General features: G+C 41.4%; 2 protein-coding genes across 3 annotated transcripts in view; one reads left to right on the top strand and one right to left on the bottom strand.

Annotated features, from left to right (window-relative positions):
- sox10 (SRY-box transcription factor 10) overlaps positions 1–6,996 on the top strand; it is a 10,419-nt gene extending 3,423 nt beyond the window's left edge. Inside the window, exons 2-4 of one of the 2 annotated variants that reach the window (XM_053490504.1) lie at positions 3,413–4,056; positions 4,775–4,929; positions 5,130–6,996. In XM_053490504.1, coding sequence (XP_053346479.1) covers positions 3,635–4,056; positions 4,775–4,929; positions 5,130–5,851 — 1,299 coding nt within the window. In that variant the 5' untranslated portion in view covers positions 3,413–3,634 and the 3' untranslated portion in view covers positions 5,852–6,996. Of the gene's footprint in view, positions 1–3,412; positions 4,057–4,774; positions 5,038–5,129 lie in introns of both variants that reach the window. The other variant, XM_053490503.1, reaches the window with a different exon arrangement.
- Positions 6,997–15,138: 8,142 nt separating this feature from the next.
- Positions 15,139–17,500, bottom strand: part of polr2f (RNA polymerase II, I and III subunit F) — a 133,438-nt gene continuing 131,076 nt past the window's right edge. The window contains exons 5-6 of the mRNA XM_053490509.1: positions 17,051–17,122; positions 15,139–15,553 (exon numbers count right to left, since the gene is read on the bottom strand). Of these exons, the coding sequence (XP_053346484.1) occupies positions 15,463–15,553; positions 17,051–17,122 (163 nt within the window). The 3' untranslated portion in view covers positions 15,139–15,462. The remainder of the gene's footprint in view (positions 15,554–17,050; positions 17,123–17,500) is intronic.

The raw sequence follows: 17,500 nt of genomic DNA, 5'->3' as shown, positions 1-17,500 counted from the left end.
ACTTATAGTGTTCGTTATAGTGTTACCTATAGTGTTCGTTATAGTGTTCGTTATAGTGTTACTTAAAGTGTTAGTTGCAGTGTTAGTTATAGTGTTAGTTGCAGTGTTAGTTATAGTGTTAGTTGTAGTGTTAGTTATAGTGTTAGTTGTAGTGTTAGTTATAGTGTTAGTTGTAGTGTTAGTTATAGTGTTAGTTATAGTTTCAAAATGTGTTATAGAGTATCAGTATTAGTTAAAGTGTTAATATTAGTACAGTTTTGGTATTAGTGTTGAAGTGTGTTGTAGAGTTGCAGTTATTCACAGTGAGTTAAAGAGTTGCATTGTTAGTTATAGTGTTAGTTATAGTGTGTTATAGAGTTGTAGTGTTAGTGATTGTGTTGGAGTGTGTTATAGAGTTGTAGTGTTAGTGATTGTGTTGGAGTGTGTTATAGAGTTGTAGTGTTAGTGATTGTGTTTAGACGTGTATGTTGGTGTGTACCAGTATGTAAAATTGTATCAATGTGTTTTATTGTTTAAAAGTGTTTGTCAGTGTTTAGTAGCATGTGTTTATGTGTGTTTCTGTCAGTTGTGTTTTTAAGTTTTAAGAAGTAAATTATAGTGTGTGTGTAAGTGTTTAGTATGTGACAGGGTTTAGAAGTGTGTGTTAGTGTGTGTGAGTGTTTAAGTGTTTTTGTTGGTGTATAGCACTTTGTGTCAGCGTTCAGAAATCTGTAAAAATCTGTCAATCTTTAGTAATGTGTCAGTATGTGTTAACAGTGTGTCAGTGTTTAGAATTTGTGTTAATGCGTGTCAGTGTGTGTTTGTGTGTGTGTGTGTATTACAGTTTAAAAGCTATAATGAAAGGTTGGTCACTGTAATTAAAAGGCTAGACTGATTAGATTACATTATATTAGATCAGATGAGATTAGATTAAATTATATTAGACTAAATTAGATTAGATCAGACTATATATTTAATTAGACTGAGATAGGTCGAAACAGACCCAATTAAATACATTTAGATCAGATTAGATTGGATTAAGTATCAGAACAAATTGGGATTAGAACCAGATTATATTACATTTAATCAAATTAAATCAGATTAGATTAAAAAACATTATATTAGTTTAGATTAGATAGGTTTTATCTAATCTAAACTAATATAATGTTTTTTAATATAATGATTAGATCAGAATAAAATAGATAGATTAGAGGAAATCAGATTAGAACCTATTAGATCAGATTATATGAGATCAGATTAGATTATATTAGACTAGATTATATTAGATTAGATCTGATTAGACATGATTAGATTATAATAGATTAGACAAAATGAGATTAGCTCAGATTTGATTAGAGTAGATATGACCAGATTAGATCAGATTAAAATAGATAGATCAGAGGAAATCAGATTACAGTAGATCCTATTAGATCAGATTAGATTAGATCAGACTAGACTTGATTAGATTATATCATTATATCATATTCTTTAATAATTAACTAAATTATGTTAGATTAGATAAGATTAGACTAGCTCAGGTTATATTCAATGTTCTCTGGCACACCTGAGTAGGGTGAGTTTAAAGCTAAAGGCCACGCCCACTTATATACCCCTGTAAGCAGTATAGTATATACTGTACACACACACGCAGGTAGAGGGGCTTTGGAGAACTACAGGGTTCTGAGGTTCTCCTTGTTTATGGTTCCAGTGTTCTAGTCAGAACTCTCACTGCAGTGAGTGTGTGAGCAGGAGTGTTATGTACCAGGTCCAGGTCTGCTACTAATAATCACTGATAATTATCACCACTCCACTGTTCTCCAGTTCCTCACTCTAAAAGGGTCTGTATAGAACCCTCAGACTGGACATTTCCCTTATAGAACCGGTTCCATGTAGAACCAGAACCAGTACCTCTACACTACACTGAGGAATGTAAGAGTGCACGCTACAGGGCACAGTGTAGATAAGAAGGTCAACGTCACTCACACAGACTGACGTACACACTGTGTGTGGTTGTTACCTGACGTACACCTCACCTGTGGTCTCTCAGGGGTAATGATCCTCTGACTGCCTGGACCATGGGTTTGTGGGGCCATGTACACACTAATGTACCTGTGTGTGTGTGTGTGTGTGTGTGTGTGTGTGTGTGTGTGTGTGTGTTCACCTGGACTTTATAAAACTCCATTAAAAAAAAGCCCATATCTGATAGATGGAGAGGGTCTAGTCCTCTAAAGGGTTCCTCTGTGTAGTGTTTCTGGTGGAACCCTAAAGGTTTCATTGTAGACATTAGAGAGAGAGAGAGAGAGAGAGAGAGAGAGGCTTTGATGTAAGTATTTAAAAGTAGTCTGTGTTGGATGATGCGACTGTGATTAGAGACAGACACATGCTCTCTCTCTCTCTCTCTCTCTCTCTCTCTCTCTCAGTAGACAGCAGTAATGTGAGCTCTGTGCTCAGTAACACATGGTTACTGGATGAGACCAGGATCTGTTCCAGCTGTAATTACTGATCAGCTCTGCCTTTGTGTGTGTGTGTGTGTGTGTGTGTGTGTGCTTATTTATTAATGACAGGAACCATGCTTTAACTTTACTCATCTCATTAAACACACACACACACACACACACACACACACACACACTTCAGGGCTGTTTTGCGTTAGAATATTAATACGTCTATTATCAATATTAATGAGTGTATAATGTTAGGGTGAACATTATGAGCAGTTATGTGTGTGTGTGTGTGTGTGTGTGTGTGTGTTTCCTATCCTACACACCATCATTAAGGTGATATGGGTGTGTGTTAGAGTGTGTGTTAGTGCATTAGTGTGTATGTGAGTGTAGTGGGGAAACACTGAGCAGTATGTCAAACTGCTGAACACTGTCCGATTGAGCAGTCCTGAACGGGTGTGGTTAAAGTGTGCGTGTGTGTGTGTTTGTGTGTGTTGGGGGGGTTAGTGGGTGTGTATGTGTGTGTTTATCCAGTCAAGCCATCATGAAGTGAAGTGCTGTGCTGCTCCTGCTCTCCTGGGAGCCAGAAATAACTACGAAACCCTACATAGTAGCCTGGAATAACACACACACACACACACACACACACACACACACACACACACGCACACACGCACACACACACACACACTCACACACACCTCTCGCAGGCGGCAGGTCGACGCCACCGTGCAGGAATGATGAACATTACTCACTCTTAATCGCTCTCTGGATCTAAATCACAGAACATGACTCTTACTGCCGTTTCTTTGTGCCGCTGTGTTCTGCGTTCTGATTGGTCAGGAGGTGTTGATTAATTTTCTATGACAGCAGCTCTGACAGGAAGAATGAAACACCAGGGGGCACTCTTTAGTAGGAAAATAATCAAAGGGTGGTGTAATGGAGTGTAGCTGTACTGCGGAAGTTGATCATTTGTGTGTGTTTTCTTGTAGGTGAGTGTGAGGTGGCTGCTGCATGAACTGACCTTTACACCAGGAGAACCGCATCAGGAACCTGGATGGACACATCTTCTTAATTCTTCACCAGACTACAAAGACAGATAAAATATTTACTTGCAGAAGACTTTCCTCTAGAGGTCAAAGGTCAGAGAGTGAGATCTATTTATCATTGTGGTGGAAAGAGTCGGATCACAGATTACGTGCTGAGTGCAGAAGATGTCGGCAGAAGAGCAGAGTCTGTCGGAGGTGGAGTTGAGTCCCGGGGTGTCGGACGAGGGTGGCTCCGTGTCTCCAGGGCGGGTGGGTCACCCAGGAGACTCTCAGCTAGTGTCTGGAGGTGGGGCAGATGAGGATGGAACAGGACTGTCCCATGGAAGAGTCTCGGTCAAATCAGACGACGAGGACGAGCGCTTCCCCATAGGCATCCGAGAGGCGGTCAGTCAGGTGCTGAACGGGTACGACTGGACGCTAGTGCCCATGCCGGTGCGCGTCAACACTGGCAGCAAGAGCAAGCCGCATGTCAAGAGGCCCATGAACGCCTTCATGGTGTGGGCTCAGGCCGCGCGCCGCAAACTCGCCGACCAGTACCCTCACCTACACAACGCTGAGCTCAGCAAGACACTCGGCAAACTCTGGAGGTGAGGGCCTGTCTGTCTGTCTGCCTGTTCTCCTGTCTACATCTCTGTCTGTCTGTATGTCTGGCCACCTGTCTGTCTGCCTGTCTGAATCTCTGTCTGTCTACCTGACTACCTGCTGTCTACCTGTCTATCGCTCTGTTTGTCTACCTGTCTCTGTGTCTGCCTCTCTGTCTGTCTCTCTGTCTGTCTGTCATCCATATTGTGCATGTAATAGAACTCTTTAGCAGCATGAGTTAATTGTTTTAAATGTTTTGCCCCTGGTGGGGTCAAAGGTCAATAGGGTTATTGTCTGTCCAGCACTGATCAGTAGACACATCACTGGTCTGGGGACAACGATCCTTAAACAAAGAGGGTATATCATCAGGTTTAATTAGGCCCTCTATAGGGGGTTAGCTGCTCCCCTGGACAGAGAGACATCATGGTGGAAAAGACTACGAAGCTGAAACAATACAGTGTACTTGGCTGGGTTTGCCACACGGGATGAAAATGAAGAAACCCTCCATAGATGTGATCCTCTGGTGGTTCAGTACATTCAGGTGGTCAGCTGACTTCATTTTATTGCCCCATAACGTTACTGAGTCTAGACCTGAGTAACTGATCAACCCCAGATCATAACACTGTCTCCAGAGGCTTGTACAGTGGACACTATGCATGATGGGAGCATCGCTTCATGTCCTTCCCTTCTCACCCTGATGCATGTGTGTATGTTTGTGTGCAGGCTCCTGAATGAAAATGATAAGCGACCATTCATCGAGGAGGCGGAGCGTCTGAGGAAGCAGCACAAGAAGGACTACCCAGAGTATAAATATCAGCCCAGGAGACGGAAGAACGGGAAACCGGGGTCCAGCACAGACAGCGACGCCCACTCTGAAGGTGATGTCACTCACAGCCAATCACATTACAAGAGCCTCCACCTGGAGGCGGGGCATGGTGCTGGGGCGGGGTCTCCTCTCTCTGATGGACACCACACACACCCTGCAGGTGAGACACGACATACACACTGAGTGTATGTTCATACACAAAGAGTTTATCTCAGGTCTCTGATGTTAATCTTTTCCTCTGTCCATGTACAGGTTCCACCCACAGCCCCCCGACTCCACCCACTACTCCCAAAACAGAGCTCCAGGGGGGTAAATCAGGAGAGGGGAAGAGAGACGGTGGTGCCAGAGGGCTGGGAGTGGGGGCAGATGGAAGCTCTGCTTCTTCATCCTCTTCTTCTTCCTCCAAACCGCACCTGGATTTCGTGAACGTGGACATCGGAGAGATCAGCCACGAGGTGATGGCCAACATGGAGCCATTTGATGTCAATGAATTTGACCAATACCTGCCCCCTAACGGGCACCACCCATCAGCCTCAGGCTCCGCCTCCTGTCCCGCCCCATCTCCTTCTCCTTACTCCTACTGGCTGTCAAAACAGCAGCTCAGCTCGGATGGGGGGAAACCGCAGATCAAAAGCGAGACGCATTTCTCTGGTAATGCTGATGCTTCGGTGGGCGGGGCTTCCACATCAGGGGGTGGAGCATCTGCTCATGTCACATACACACCTCTCAGCCTGCCGCATTATGGCTCTGCGTTCCCCTCCTTGGCCTCCAGGGCAGCGCCATTCGCTGAATACGGGGATCACCAAGCATCCGGATCATATTACACACACTCGGGCCAGTCGGGCCTTTACTCCGCCTTCTCCTATATGAGCTCCGCCCAGAGGCCCATTTACACTGCTATCACTGACCCCGCCCCTGGGAATAGCCCCACCCACTGGGAACAGCCTGTGTACACCACGCTGACCCGGCCGTAACACAAACACACACAAAGAAATACAAGAAAACAAAAGACATAATGACGTCAATGATGATGATGAAAATAAGAAGAAGGATTTTTATTGCCAACACACATCACACCTTTAATGGGGAATGAGATGTGACACTCCACTAACAACACACACACACACACACTCACACACACACACACACACACACACGGAGAGAGCAAAGAATTAAACTGATGATGATGATAATAATGAGAAACGAGAGAACAAATAGAACATGTAGTGTACACACACACACACACACACACACACTCACACACACACTCACACACAATTTGTTACATTTTTCATTGTTCATTTTAAATGGATTTTAAGCGGAAGAACGTTTTTACCTGCACATTTACAACATCCAACTTTATTATTATTATTATTATTAAGAATTAATAATTCTTTCCTATTAACCAAAACAAGGCCATTCTCTTAGTTGTTGTTGTTGTTGTTGTTATAATCCTTGACTGTTGATGGTTTGCGTCATCATGACCGCCACTGAACTGCTGATGAGCTGAATGTGTGTGTGTGTGTGTGTGTGTGTATTTTACTGTTATTTTACTGTTAGCGTAACGGATAACAACACTGTAAGAGTTTTTCCTCGTTGTTTTATTGCGGATGTGGAGCGCCAGGCCCGAGTCCTACAGCACACTGAAACTCATTTAGAAGTTTCTGTGACTTTTTTTTAAGTGTGTAAATGAAAATTTCTTTCATAAATGAACAGAACTCATAGTGGGTGGAGCTTGTATACAATGGGTGGGGCTTGTACACGGTGGGCGGAGCTCCCACCCACACACACGACGTGCCTTCCTCTACTCTGACTATGAACATTTAAAGACTCAGTCCATGGACACACTCTTAACATTTTCACTCTCCTTTTATTTCTTTTCTAATTTTAACTTTAATGTTAAGTCGTCTATATTTAGTAGGGTTATATATAATAATAATAAAAATATACAAAAATATCCAGAGTGTTAGAGAATCTACACCCAGTAGGTGGAGCTTGTTTTATTTATATCTTTGTTTTTATTTCCTTTTAAGTGACTTTTTGTGTTGTTTTGTGTACAAGTTTTTTGTTAATGTGTTCCAGTAGAGACTAACGACACACGTACTAAATAAAACTCAGTCTGCTTTTCTATGAAAAAGTGAACCTGCTGGTTTTATGTACCACACACACACACACACACACACACACACACGTACCTTGATTTGTGTTAAACGTTGTGTTTATGTACGGCAGTCTGTTAGAGACGTCACAGTGTTACACCACCACAGCCTCATGTACTTTATACACACATTCCTGCAAACAAGCTTTGTGTGTGTGTGTGTGTGTGTGTGTGTGTCTTAGCCTGTTCTAATTCCCTTCATTTAATCAGCTGTGATACTTTACACTAAACAAAGAGAACCATTCAGCTCTGTGTGTGTGTGTGTGTGTGTGTGTGTGTGTGTGTGTGTGTGTGTGTGTGTGTGTGTGTGTGTGTGTGTGTGTGTGTGTGTGTGTGAGAGAGAGAGAGAGAGAGAGAGACTACAGCTCTATGGAGATCCAGAAGCAGGAGATATCTGGACCTGGAACATTATTAGAGCTTGTTTTTCCAAGAAAAGTAAATCAACAGTGAACGTGTAAACACCAAGGAAAAAATGGACCAGATTCAGCTCCAAAATGAGCAGATGACCACACCCAGCTCACCTCCAGATCTCCAGATCCATGTGTAAAACCAGCCATTACTGATACACACCCAACAGACCCACACGTATAAACCAGCAAGGTCCAGTCATACATGGAGAAGATCCAGGTTTAAACATTTACTGGATCTAAAGTGACTATTTCCATAATCAACACTACCAGACTCACTGAGAACTTCATCAACCACGTAGGGATCTCACACCATTAGTGTCTACATCCACCAAATCCAGTTTCCAAACCAGAGAGTGAACTGATCCACACGTAACATGACCAGATCCAGAGTCACAGTAACCTGATCTTAATATACTGCATTATCACCAGACACATTCACTCTATTTACACTATATATATATATACAGTGGTGTGAAAAACTATTTGCCCCCTTTATTCTTTTGCATGTTTGTCACACAAAATGTTTCTGATCATTAAACACATTTAACTATTAGTCAAAGATAACACAAGTAAACACAAAATGCAGTTTTTAAATGATGGTTTTTATTATTTAGGGAGAAAAAAATCCAAACCTACATGGCCCTGTGTGAAAAAGTAATTGCCCCCTGAACCTAATAATTCAATTAAATTTTATTTCTATAGCGATTTTATTTGTATTGAATATAAAATATTCAATTTTATTTGTATATTTGTATATTTTCATTGCCGCAAAGCAGATTTACACAATCAAAAGAATTATTTAAGTTTGTATGAAATGTGAATTTGTATGAATAAAAAAAGGTCAGTTTGTCCCTGGTGAGCAAGCCGAGGGCGACAGTGGCAAGGAAAAACTTCCTGAGATGAAACCTTGAGAGGAACCAGACTCAACAGGGAACCCATCCTCATCTGGGTGAAACAGAAAGCAGTAAATGATCTGCATTTATACAGTGTGTAGGGTGGGAGGCAGTTCAGCTATAATAGCTGATGTTAATATGGAGTCCAGGTAGTTATTGAAGACCCAGGTAGACTTGTAAGAAGTTCCAGTCATGAAATATCGAACTGTCAAGTCCCCAGAGAAACAGTTGCCAACACCAGTCAAGGCCAGAACCATTTTCTAGATAGAGAGAATCATTCCCAGACACCAGACGCATCCCAGAGAGACACACGGGGCATCCATGTGACGAGATCTTCAGCCAGAAGCGGGGCACCAGGATGGGTCAGACAGGTCCGGAGGGCAGAGGGAGTCTGGATCACTGGCAGCTCAGGAACGACATGTGTAGCTCGACAGAGAGAGAGAGAAAGAGTGAAAGGGGGAGACAGGAGGAGAGAGGAAAGAGAAAGAGGGGGGGAAGAGAAGAAGAGGAGAGATGGCAGTTAGGTATGGTCACAGTCACACAATGTATAATGTGAATGTATATTAACTGTAGAGTGCAAGCAGAGACTCCGGCAGGACTAACTATGACATCATAACTAAAAGGGAGAGCCAGAAGGAAACACAAACATGAGGGGGAACTGAGATGTAAAGCAAACAATCACCTCACCGTCAGCAAACCTGAGTGATCAATGAGAGTGAGGAAGACAGCATCCAAACATACCAGTTCACCATAATACTCTACGTCCATGAGTCCCCCAGATCTGCTCCTTTACCTACGGCAAATCTATTTATAAAAATGCTTGGCTAAATAAATAGGTTTTTAACCTGGACTTAAACACTGAGACACTAGCATTTCGCTCAGGTACTGCGGCGCGAGACCATTTAATGATTTATATGTCAAGAGTAGTATTTAAAATCAATGCGAAATTTCACAGGGAGCCAATGGAGTGAAGATAAGATAGGGGTGATGTGCTCATATCTTCTGGTTGTAGTGAGGACTCTCGCTGCTGCATTCTGGACTAGCTGAAGCTTATTTATGCATCTAGCTGAACAACCAGACAGTAAGGCATTACAATAGTCCAACTAAGAGGTGATAAAAGCATGAACTAGTTTTTCTGCATCGTTAAGTGACAATAAGTTTCTTATTCTGGCAATATTTCTGAGGTGAAAGAATGCTATCCTGGTAATATTATCTACATGAGCTTCAAATGAAAGGCTGGAATCAATAATCACACCGAGGTCTTTCACTGTTGCATTTGATGGAACAGAAAGGCCATCTACAGTTACGGTGTGATCTAAAATTTTACTCCTAGCTGTATGCGGTCCTATGACTAGAACTTACTGTCTTATCCGGATTTAGCAGAAGGAAGTTAATTAGCATCCAATTTCTTATGTCCTGCACACATTGCTCAACTTTAGTAATCTGTTTTTTCTCATTATCTCATTATGTTTTGCTGAGACATATAACTGTGTATCGTCAGCATAACAATGAAAACTAATACCATGCTTACGGATTATGTTGCCCAGAGGAAGCATGTAAAGGGAAAAAAGCAGTGGACCTAAAACTGAACCCTGCGGAACGCCAAACTCCACTAAAGTACATGCAGAATAATCACCATTTAAGTCTACATACTGATAACGATGGGTCAGATAGGATCTGAGCCAGGAGAGTGCTGTACCCTTAATTCCCACTACATTTTCTAATCTGTGAAGAAGAATAGCGTGATCAACAGTGTCAAAAGCTGCACTGAGGTCAAGTAATACAAGCATAGTTACACAACCCTGATCAGAGGCCAATAGAATGTCATTTACTACTTTAACGAGCGCTGTCTCTGTACTGTGATGAGGCCTAAATCCTGACTGATACAGTTCATGTATGCCATTTCTATGTATATATGAGCATAGCTGCTCCGCTACTATCTTTTCCAGAATCTTAGAGATAAAGGGGAGGTTTGATATTGGCCTGTAACTGGACAGCTGACAGGGGTCGAGGTCAGGTTTCTTAATTATTGGTTAGATAACTGCTAATTTAAAAGATTTTGGAACATAACTAAGTCCTAATGCTAAGTGAAGAATTAATTATTCTCAACAGGGGTTCTGTTATTGCTGGTACTATCTGTTTAAGAAAATGTGTCGGTACAGGATCTAATATACAGGTTGATGAATTTGCAGAAGAGATGAGTGAAATTAGTTCATTCTCTTCAAGGGGAGTAAAGTATTCTAGGTTCTGATCTGACATGGCTAGATTAACATCTGCATCAATTACATTGTTCGGTTTCAAAACCTTAACTTTATGCCTAATATTTACAATTTTATTATTAAAAAGTTCATGAAGTCGCGTGTGATCGTTATACCAGGGAGCAAGTTTCTTATCTCTAATAATTTTTCTTTTGACTGGAGCTACATTATCTAGGGTATAGCGAAATGTCGACTCTAAATATTCAGTTGCCTGATCGAGTTCTGTGGGGTCAGACGGTGATCTAATCGAAGTTGGGAACTCTGGGAGATTACTGATAAAACTCTGTTTGGTAGTTGATGTAAATGTACGTTTCATACGGTAGCGCGGCGCTGTGTGTACATTATTACTGTGTCACTTGAATTGAGACAAGATAGTGATCTGAGATAACTTCAGATAGTGGAATTGTGAATAAATTTCTTATACTTAATCCGAATAATATTATTAAATCTAAAGTGTGACCTGCTTCAAACTAAATTGTTAGTATTTTTGTTAGTTAGCTTTATGAGTGGGTCCTACTACACACTGATTTACTCCTACCGAGTCCAGTATGGACATAAATGCAGTTCTCAGAGGGTCTTCTGGATTTTCAAAATGAATATTAAAATCTCCAGCAATTAACACTTTGTCTACCGAAACGACTAGATTTGAGAGGAAATCTGCAAATTCACTAAGAAATTCAGAGTACGGCCCTGGAGGTCTGTAAATGACAATTAGCGGAATCGACTGAGCTGACTTAATATAGTTAAATACACTTATGTTACTATAAAGAATTTCAAATGAATTAAATTTGTGTCCGTGTTTTTGTACAATAGTCAAATTATCATTGTGAATAACTGCGACGCCTCCTCCTTTACCAGTTAACCGAGGCTGGTGTATGTAGCAATAACTGGTTGGGCCACCCTTAGCAGCAATAACTGCAATCAAGCATCTTTTACAGCGCTTTGGAGGAATTTTGGCCCACTCATCTTTGCAGAATTGTTGTAATTCAGCTTTATTTGAGGGTTTTCTAGCATGAACCGCCTTTTTAAGGTCATGCCACAACATCTCAATAGGATTTTGTTTTTCTTCAGCCATTCAGAGGTGGATTTGCTGGTGTGTTTTGGGTCATTGTCCTGCTGCAGCACCCAAGATCGCTTCAGCTTGAGTTGACGAACAGATGGCCGGACATTCTCCTTCAGGATTTTTTGGTAGACAGTAGAATTCATGGTTCCATCTATCACAGCAAGCCTTCCAGGTCCTGAAGCAGCAAAACAACCCCAGATCATCACTCTACCACCACCATATTTTACTGTTGGTATGATGTTCTTTTTCTGAACTTCTGTGTTACTTTTACGCCAGATGTAACGGGACACGCACCTTCCAAAAAGTTCAACTTTTGTCTCGTCGGTCCACAAGGTATTTTCCCAAAAGTCTTGGCAATCATTGAGATGTTTTTTAGCAAAATTGAGACGAGCCTTAATGTTCTTTTTGCTTAAAAGTGGTTTGCGCCTTGGAAATCTGCCATGCAGGCCGTTTTTGCCCAGTCTCTTTCTTATGGTGGAGTCGTGAACACTGACCTTAATTGAGGCAAGTGAGGCCTGCAGTTCTTTAAATGTTGTCCTGGGGTCTTTTGTGGCCTCTCGGATGAGTTGTCTCTGCGCTCTTGGGGTAATTTTGGTCGGCCGGCCACTCCTGGGAAGGTTCACCACTGTTCCATGTTTTTGCCATTTGTGGATGATGGCTCTCACTGTGGTTCGCTGGAGTCCCAAGGCTTTGGAAATGGCTTTATAACCTTTACCAGACTGATAGATCTCAATTACTTTTGTTCTCATTTGTTCCTGAATTTCTTTGGATCTTGGCATGATGTCTAGCTTTTGAGGTGCTTTTGGTCTACTTCTCTGTGTCAGGTAGCTCCTATTTAAGTGATTTTTTGATTGAAACAGGTGTGGCAGTAATCAGGCCTGGGGGTGACTACAGAAATTGAACTCAGGTGTGATAAACCACAGTTAAGTTATTTTTTTACAAGGGGGGCAATCACTTTTTCACACAGGGCCATGTAGATTTGGATTTTTTTTGTTTCTAAATAATAAAAACCATCATTTAAAAACTGCATTTTGTGTTCAATTATGTTATCTTTGACTAATAGTTAAATGTGTTTGATGATCAGAAACATTTAGTTTGACAAACATGCAAAAGAATAAGAAATCAAGAAGGGGGCAAATAGTTTTTCACACCACTGTATACAGTATATACTTAACAATTATCCTTATTACAGCTCAGGGAACTCAGGGCACAAGGTGATGCACTTCCTCAATGCGGTGCCACTTAACACACACACACACGCACGCACGCACGCACACACACCTGTTCACACTCCACAAGTCACTCTGCGTATCTTTGGACTGAGGAGGAAACTGAAGTACCTGGAGGAAACCCATCAAGCACAGGGAGAACCCACAAGAGATTTAAATCTACAACCTGGAGACAGAGCTATCCACTAAACCAGCATGAACCCATAACCACATCCACATGTACAGGTCATTCATTCATTATTCACTCATCATGTACAGGGTGACCAGAGGCCTGGAGCTATTACCTGTAGGGCATCAGGCAAGACCATGGACAGGGCACACACACACACACACACACACACACACACACACACACACACACACACACATACAACATACACACAACAGGCAATTTGGAATCAGCCTAATCTACATTTCTTTGGATTTTTGTGCTAACCACTACACCACCGTGCCGCCTTCATGTACAATTACTCACTCACTCATCTTCTATACGGCTTTATCCTGTATTTAGGGTCGTGGAGACCTGGAGCCACTCCCAGAAGACTTAGGGCATGAGGTGGGGTACACCCTGGACAGGGTGCCAATCCATCGCAGGGCACACACACACACACTATGGGCAATTTGAGAACACCAATTAACCTTACCTACATATCTTTGGACTGTGGGAGGAAACCGGAGTACCCGGAGGAAACCCACCAAGCAGGGGGAGAACATACAAACTCCATGCACACAAAGATGGGAATCGAGCCTGGCTGGCGACAGTGCTAACAGTGCTAACCACTACACCAAGGCAAAATCATGGGGTGTTGAAACGTTGTTTCCATACTAACCCAGTTGGTTGGTAGACTGTTTGTGTGTGTGTGGTTCCAGTAGGTTGCCAGGGTGTTGCTAGTGGTTGACATGGTGTTTCTAGAAGGTTCCAACCTGATCCTAGCTGCTTGTTAGGTTCTAGCTAGCTGGCTGCTAATGCCAGTTGTCTGTTGGGTTTCAGCAGGTGGAGCAATGCTTGTTTAATTATCTTCAGTGAAGCAGAAAACCTCAAAACCTGTGAAAGGATAAAATGTTTAATGTACACTGCATGAGAAAAAACAATTCACACTCCACAATTTCATTCAGTCACCTTAATCTTTGATTTTACACACACACACACACACACACACACACACACACACACACACAGACTCTGGTGTCCAGTTCATGTGTGTAAATGATTCCTCGTGCTCCCAGAGTCGCTCTCTTACACTCTGAGTCCCGGAACATTGTCGCTCCATCAGTGAAGAAGAAACCCTCCATAGATGTGATCCTCTGGTGGTTCAGTACATTCAGGTGGTCAGCTGACTTCATTTTATTGCCCCATAACGTTACTGAGTCTAGACCTGAGTAACTGATCAACCCCAGATCATAACACTGTCTCCAGAGGCTTGTACAGTGGACACTATGCATGATGGGAGCATCGCTTCATGTCCTTCCCTTCTCACCCTGACACGCCCATCACTCTGGGATAGGCTCAGTCTGGACTCATCAGGTCACATGACCTTTTCCCATCACTCCAAAGTCCAGTCTTTATGATCCCTAACAAACTGAAGTCTTTATTCTGATGAGTCTCAATAACAAGTGGTTTTCTTATGAACACACGGCTGTTTAGTCCCAACCCTGTGAGTTCTCTTCACACTGTGTGTATGGAAAAGCTCTTACTTTCACTATTAAACATAGTCGTGAGTTTTACTGTTGACTTTTTTTACCATGCGACTTCCCTAAGCACCTAGTGATCTCCCTTCATGATTCTTTCCAGCCACATTTGTTCCACAGGCTTTTGATAATCTGTTGAAGGCTTTTTAACTCAGTCATTTCATGTTTCCTCAGTTGCTTGATGCAGACTAATAAGGTCTCCTCTGAAGTGGCGACTTGTCTTTTCCTTTTAGCCCGGCAGTGTATTCTTCTTGGGGGAAAAACACTCCCTCCCAGAAGCATAAACACACACACTGTTCCCAGATCAGTGTTTACTCAGTTTTGTGGTTATACAACAAAACTTTATGACCCATGTAAATGAACAAATATGTTTATCAATAATGTAATAACCATATGATTTTGGAAGACAGTGTGCTGGATTTGTTATGTCAAGATAAGAATGACTATTTACAACAACTTTATCTACTTTAACACAGTTAAGTTTATTTCCTCCAGGATGTCAAAGTTTTATAAAAAACAATTATGGAGCTCTTTAATAAAAATGAATAAAACATAACTGGATATCTTTTATACAAAAAGATTTATTGCATCATATATAAAATAAAACAAACTAAAAATTCACTTCACAATGAAAAGGTGACTTTACTCCCTCTAGTGGAGGGAGTTATTCACTGCACACACACTGAGGCCATTGTACAGGAAGGTGTGTACTGATGGTGTGTGTGTTTAAGTGTGTATACGCATGTTTGTGTGTTTATTTTAGACCCTCGCTGACGATTATGTTTACGTGTGTGTGATTTATCTTTAACCACTGTTTACAGATTTACTAGTGTGTTTCACTCCCAGTCAGAACACTGAGACTGTAAAAACATCCGTGTGTGTGTGTTAGTCAGTGATGATAAGCTCGTCACAGCCCCAGTCCTCGTAGCTCCCGTCAGGCAGATATCTCCGGATGATGATGGGGATTTTCCTGGCTCTGTACCCAACACAGCAAAAAAAAAAAGGTGGTTGATTAGTTCTCTATAACAGCGGCTCTGATTCTCCAGTGTGAGGACTGTGTAACCCTCAGGAGGTAAACCTGGAGCTGTGATCTCTAAAACAAAAGGAGTTTACACTTGTTCTTGGTTTATCAGTCACATGACAGGGTGCCATTTTTTTTAAAAACAGGAACTCACTTAGTCCACAGTATTAACTGTAACTAGATCAGGATTAAAAGAAGGATGTGCTGTTGTTTAATCAGTAGACTGAAGTCAAACAGGACCAGTGTTTGAGTAATGAGAGTCCAGTACATGGGTAATGTCGCCCTCTGGTGGTGACTGGTGGAGTAGTGCGATCAATACATTGAATCATATATGGAATTTATTTAATCATCAATAAAGTATCTATCTATCTATCTATCTATCTATGATATAAATAGAATGAAACACTTTAAGTTGCGTTGTTGCAACCTAAAGTGTGTGTTTCTCTCTCCATCACACACAAACACCACTTTATAAACAATATGTTATGACTGAAATTAATCACAGACTAAACGTGTGAAGTTTAACTCCAAAAACACAGTACAGATCAGGTAAATAACACATAATAAAGTTCAAATATACATTACTGCACAAAAGTTTGTACACCCCTCATTCTAACTCCATGCTCGTTCCTGATGTTTATTTCTCTCTACACTGTAAAACAATACTGAAGGCGTTTATTATCCCACACACACAATAATCTCCTCTGAACAGTTGATATTGAGATGTATATCTGCTCTTTCTGCTCTGTAAAGCTTCATAACGGCTCTAATCTGAGGTGCTGGTTGTTAATTGGTGATTTCTGAGGCTGGTGACTCTAAATGAACTTCTCCTCTGCAGCAGAGCTCAGTTTTGGTCTTGTTTTTCTGGGAAGGTCTTCATGAGAGACAGTTTCATCATGGAGCTTGATGGGTTTTACAAACACACTCGACACGATACTGTTATTGTAGGAACTGATCCAGAACACCAGACATTCATGTGTTATAATAACAACTGACTGTTACTGTTATTCCATAGATTTGAAAAAAATCCAGAATTGTTCTAGAATATAGAAAATAAATCACTAAAAACAAAAAGTATTGAATTAGAAGAGGTGTACAAACTTTTAACTGTTACTGGATGTTATATATATATATATATATATATATATATATATATATATATATATATAAATTCAGAGTTTATCGTGAGGTATAGCGTGTATAACTATTGTTGATATAAAACATTATGTACAGAGAGAGAGATGAGAGTGTATGTGTAATGTCGCCCTCTGGTGGTGAGTGGTGTCATTATGGTGGTACAGTGAGTATAGAGAAAAACAATGATTATAACAATTACAAAATTCTCCCTATTCAAGCTTGAGACAGACACACAAGCTGTGCATGTCTAAGATAATTATTTATATTATTTTTTGTGTGTGTGTGTGTGTGTGTGTGCGTGCGTGTGTGTCGTACTTAAGCTCCTTCATGGCGATCTGCAGAGGGTCCGTCTCTCCCTCCAGCTCCACCATCACTGGAGCACACATCCTGTGGGAACAGGAAGTGATGTCACTCAACTCACACAGGTTTAGAACTTTAACACACATTTACACAGACACAGTGTGTATCAGGCGAGTGTGTATGAGTGGACAGATACACTTTATATACTTCTTTCTTCTTTATCTTTGGGCTGTTCCCTTTCAGGGGTCGCCACAGTGAATCATCTGCCTCCATCTAACCCTATCCTCTGCATCCTCTTCTCTCACACCAACTAACTTTATGTCCTCTCTCACTGCATCCATAAATCTCCTCTTTGGTCTTCCTCTAGAGGATATACTTTATATACAGTGACAAGAAAAATTTTATGGTTATCTGCATTAATGTTTCATAAAATGTGATCAGATCTTTATTAAAGTCAAGAGTATT

The sequence above is a fragment of the Clarias gariepinus genome, chromosome 28 (genome assembly GCF_024256425.1).
Source record: "Clarias gariepinus isolate MV-2021 ecotype Netherlands chromosome 28, CGAR_prim_01v2, whole genome shotgun sequence".
Lineage (NCBI taxonomy): Eukaryota > Metazoa > Chordata > Actinopteri > Siluriformes > Clariidae > Clarias > Clarias gariepinus.
This window is presented reverse-complemented; position numbering and strand designations above follow the sequence as displayed.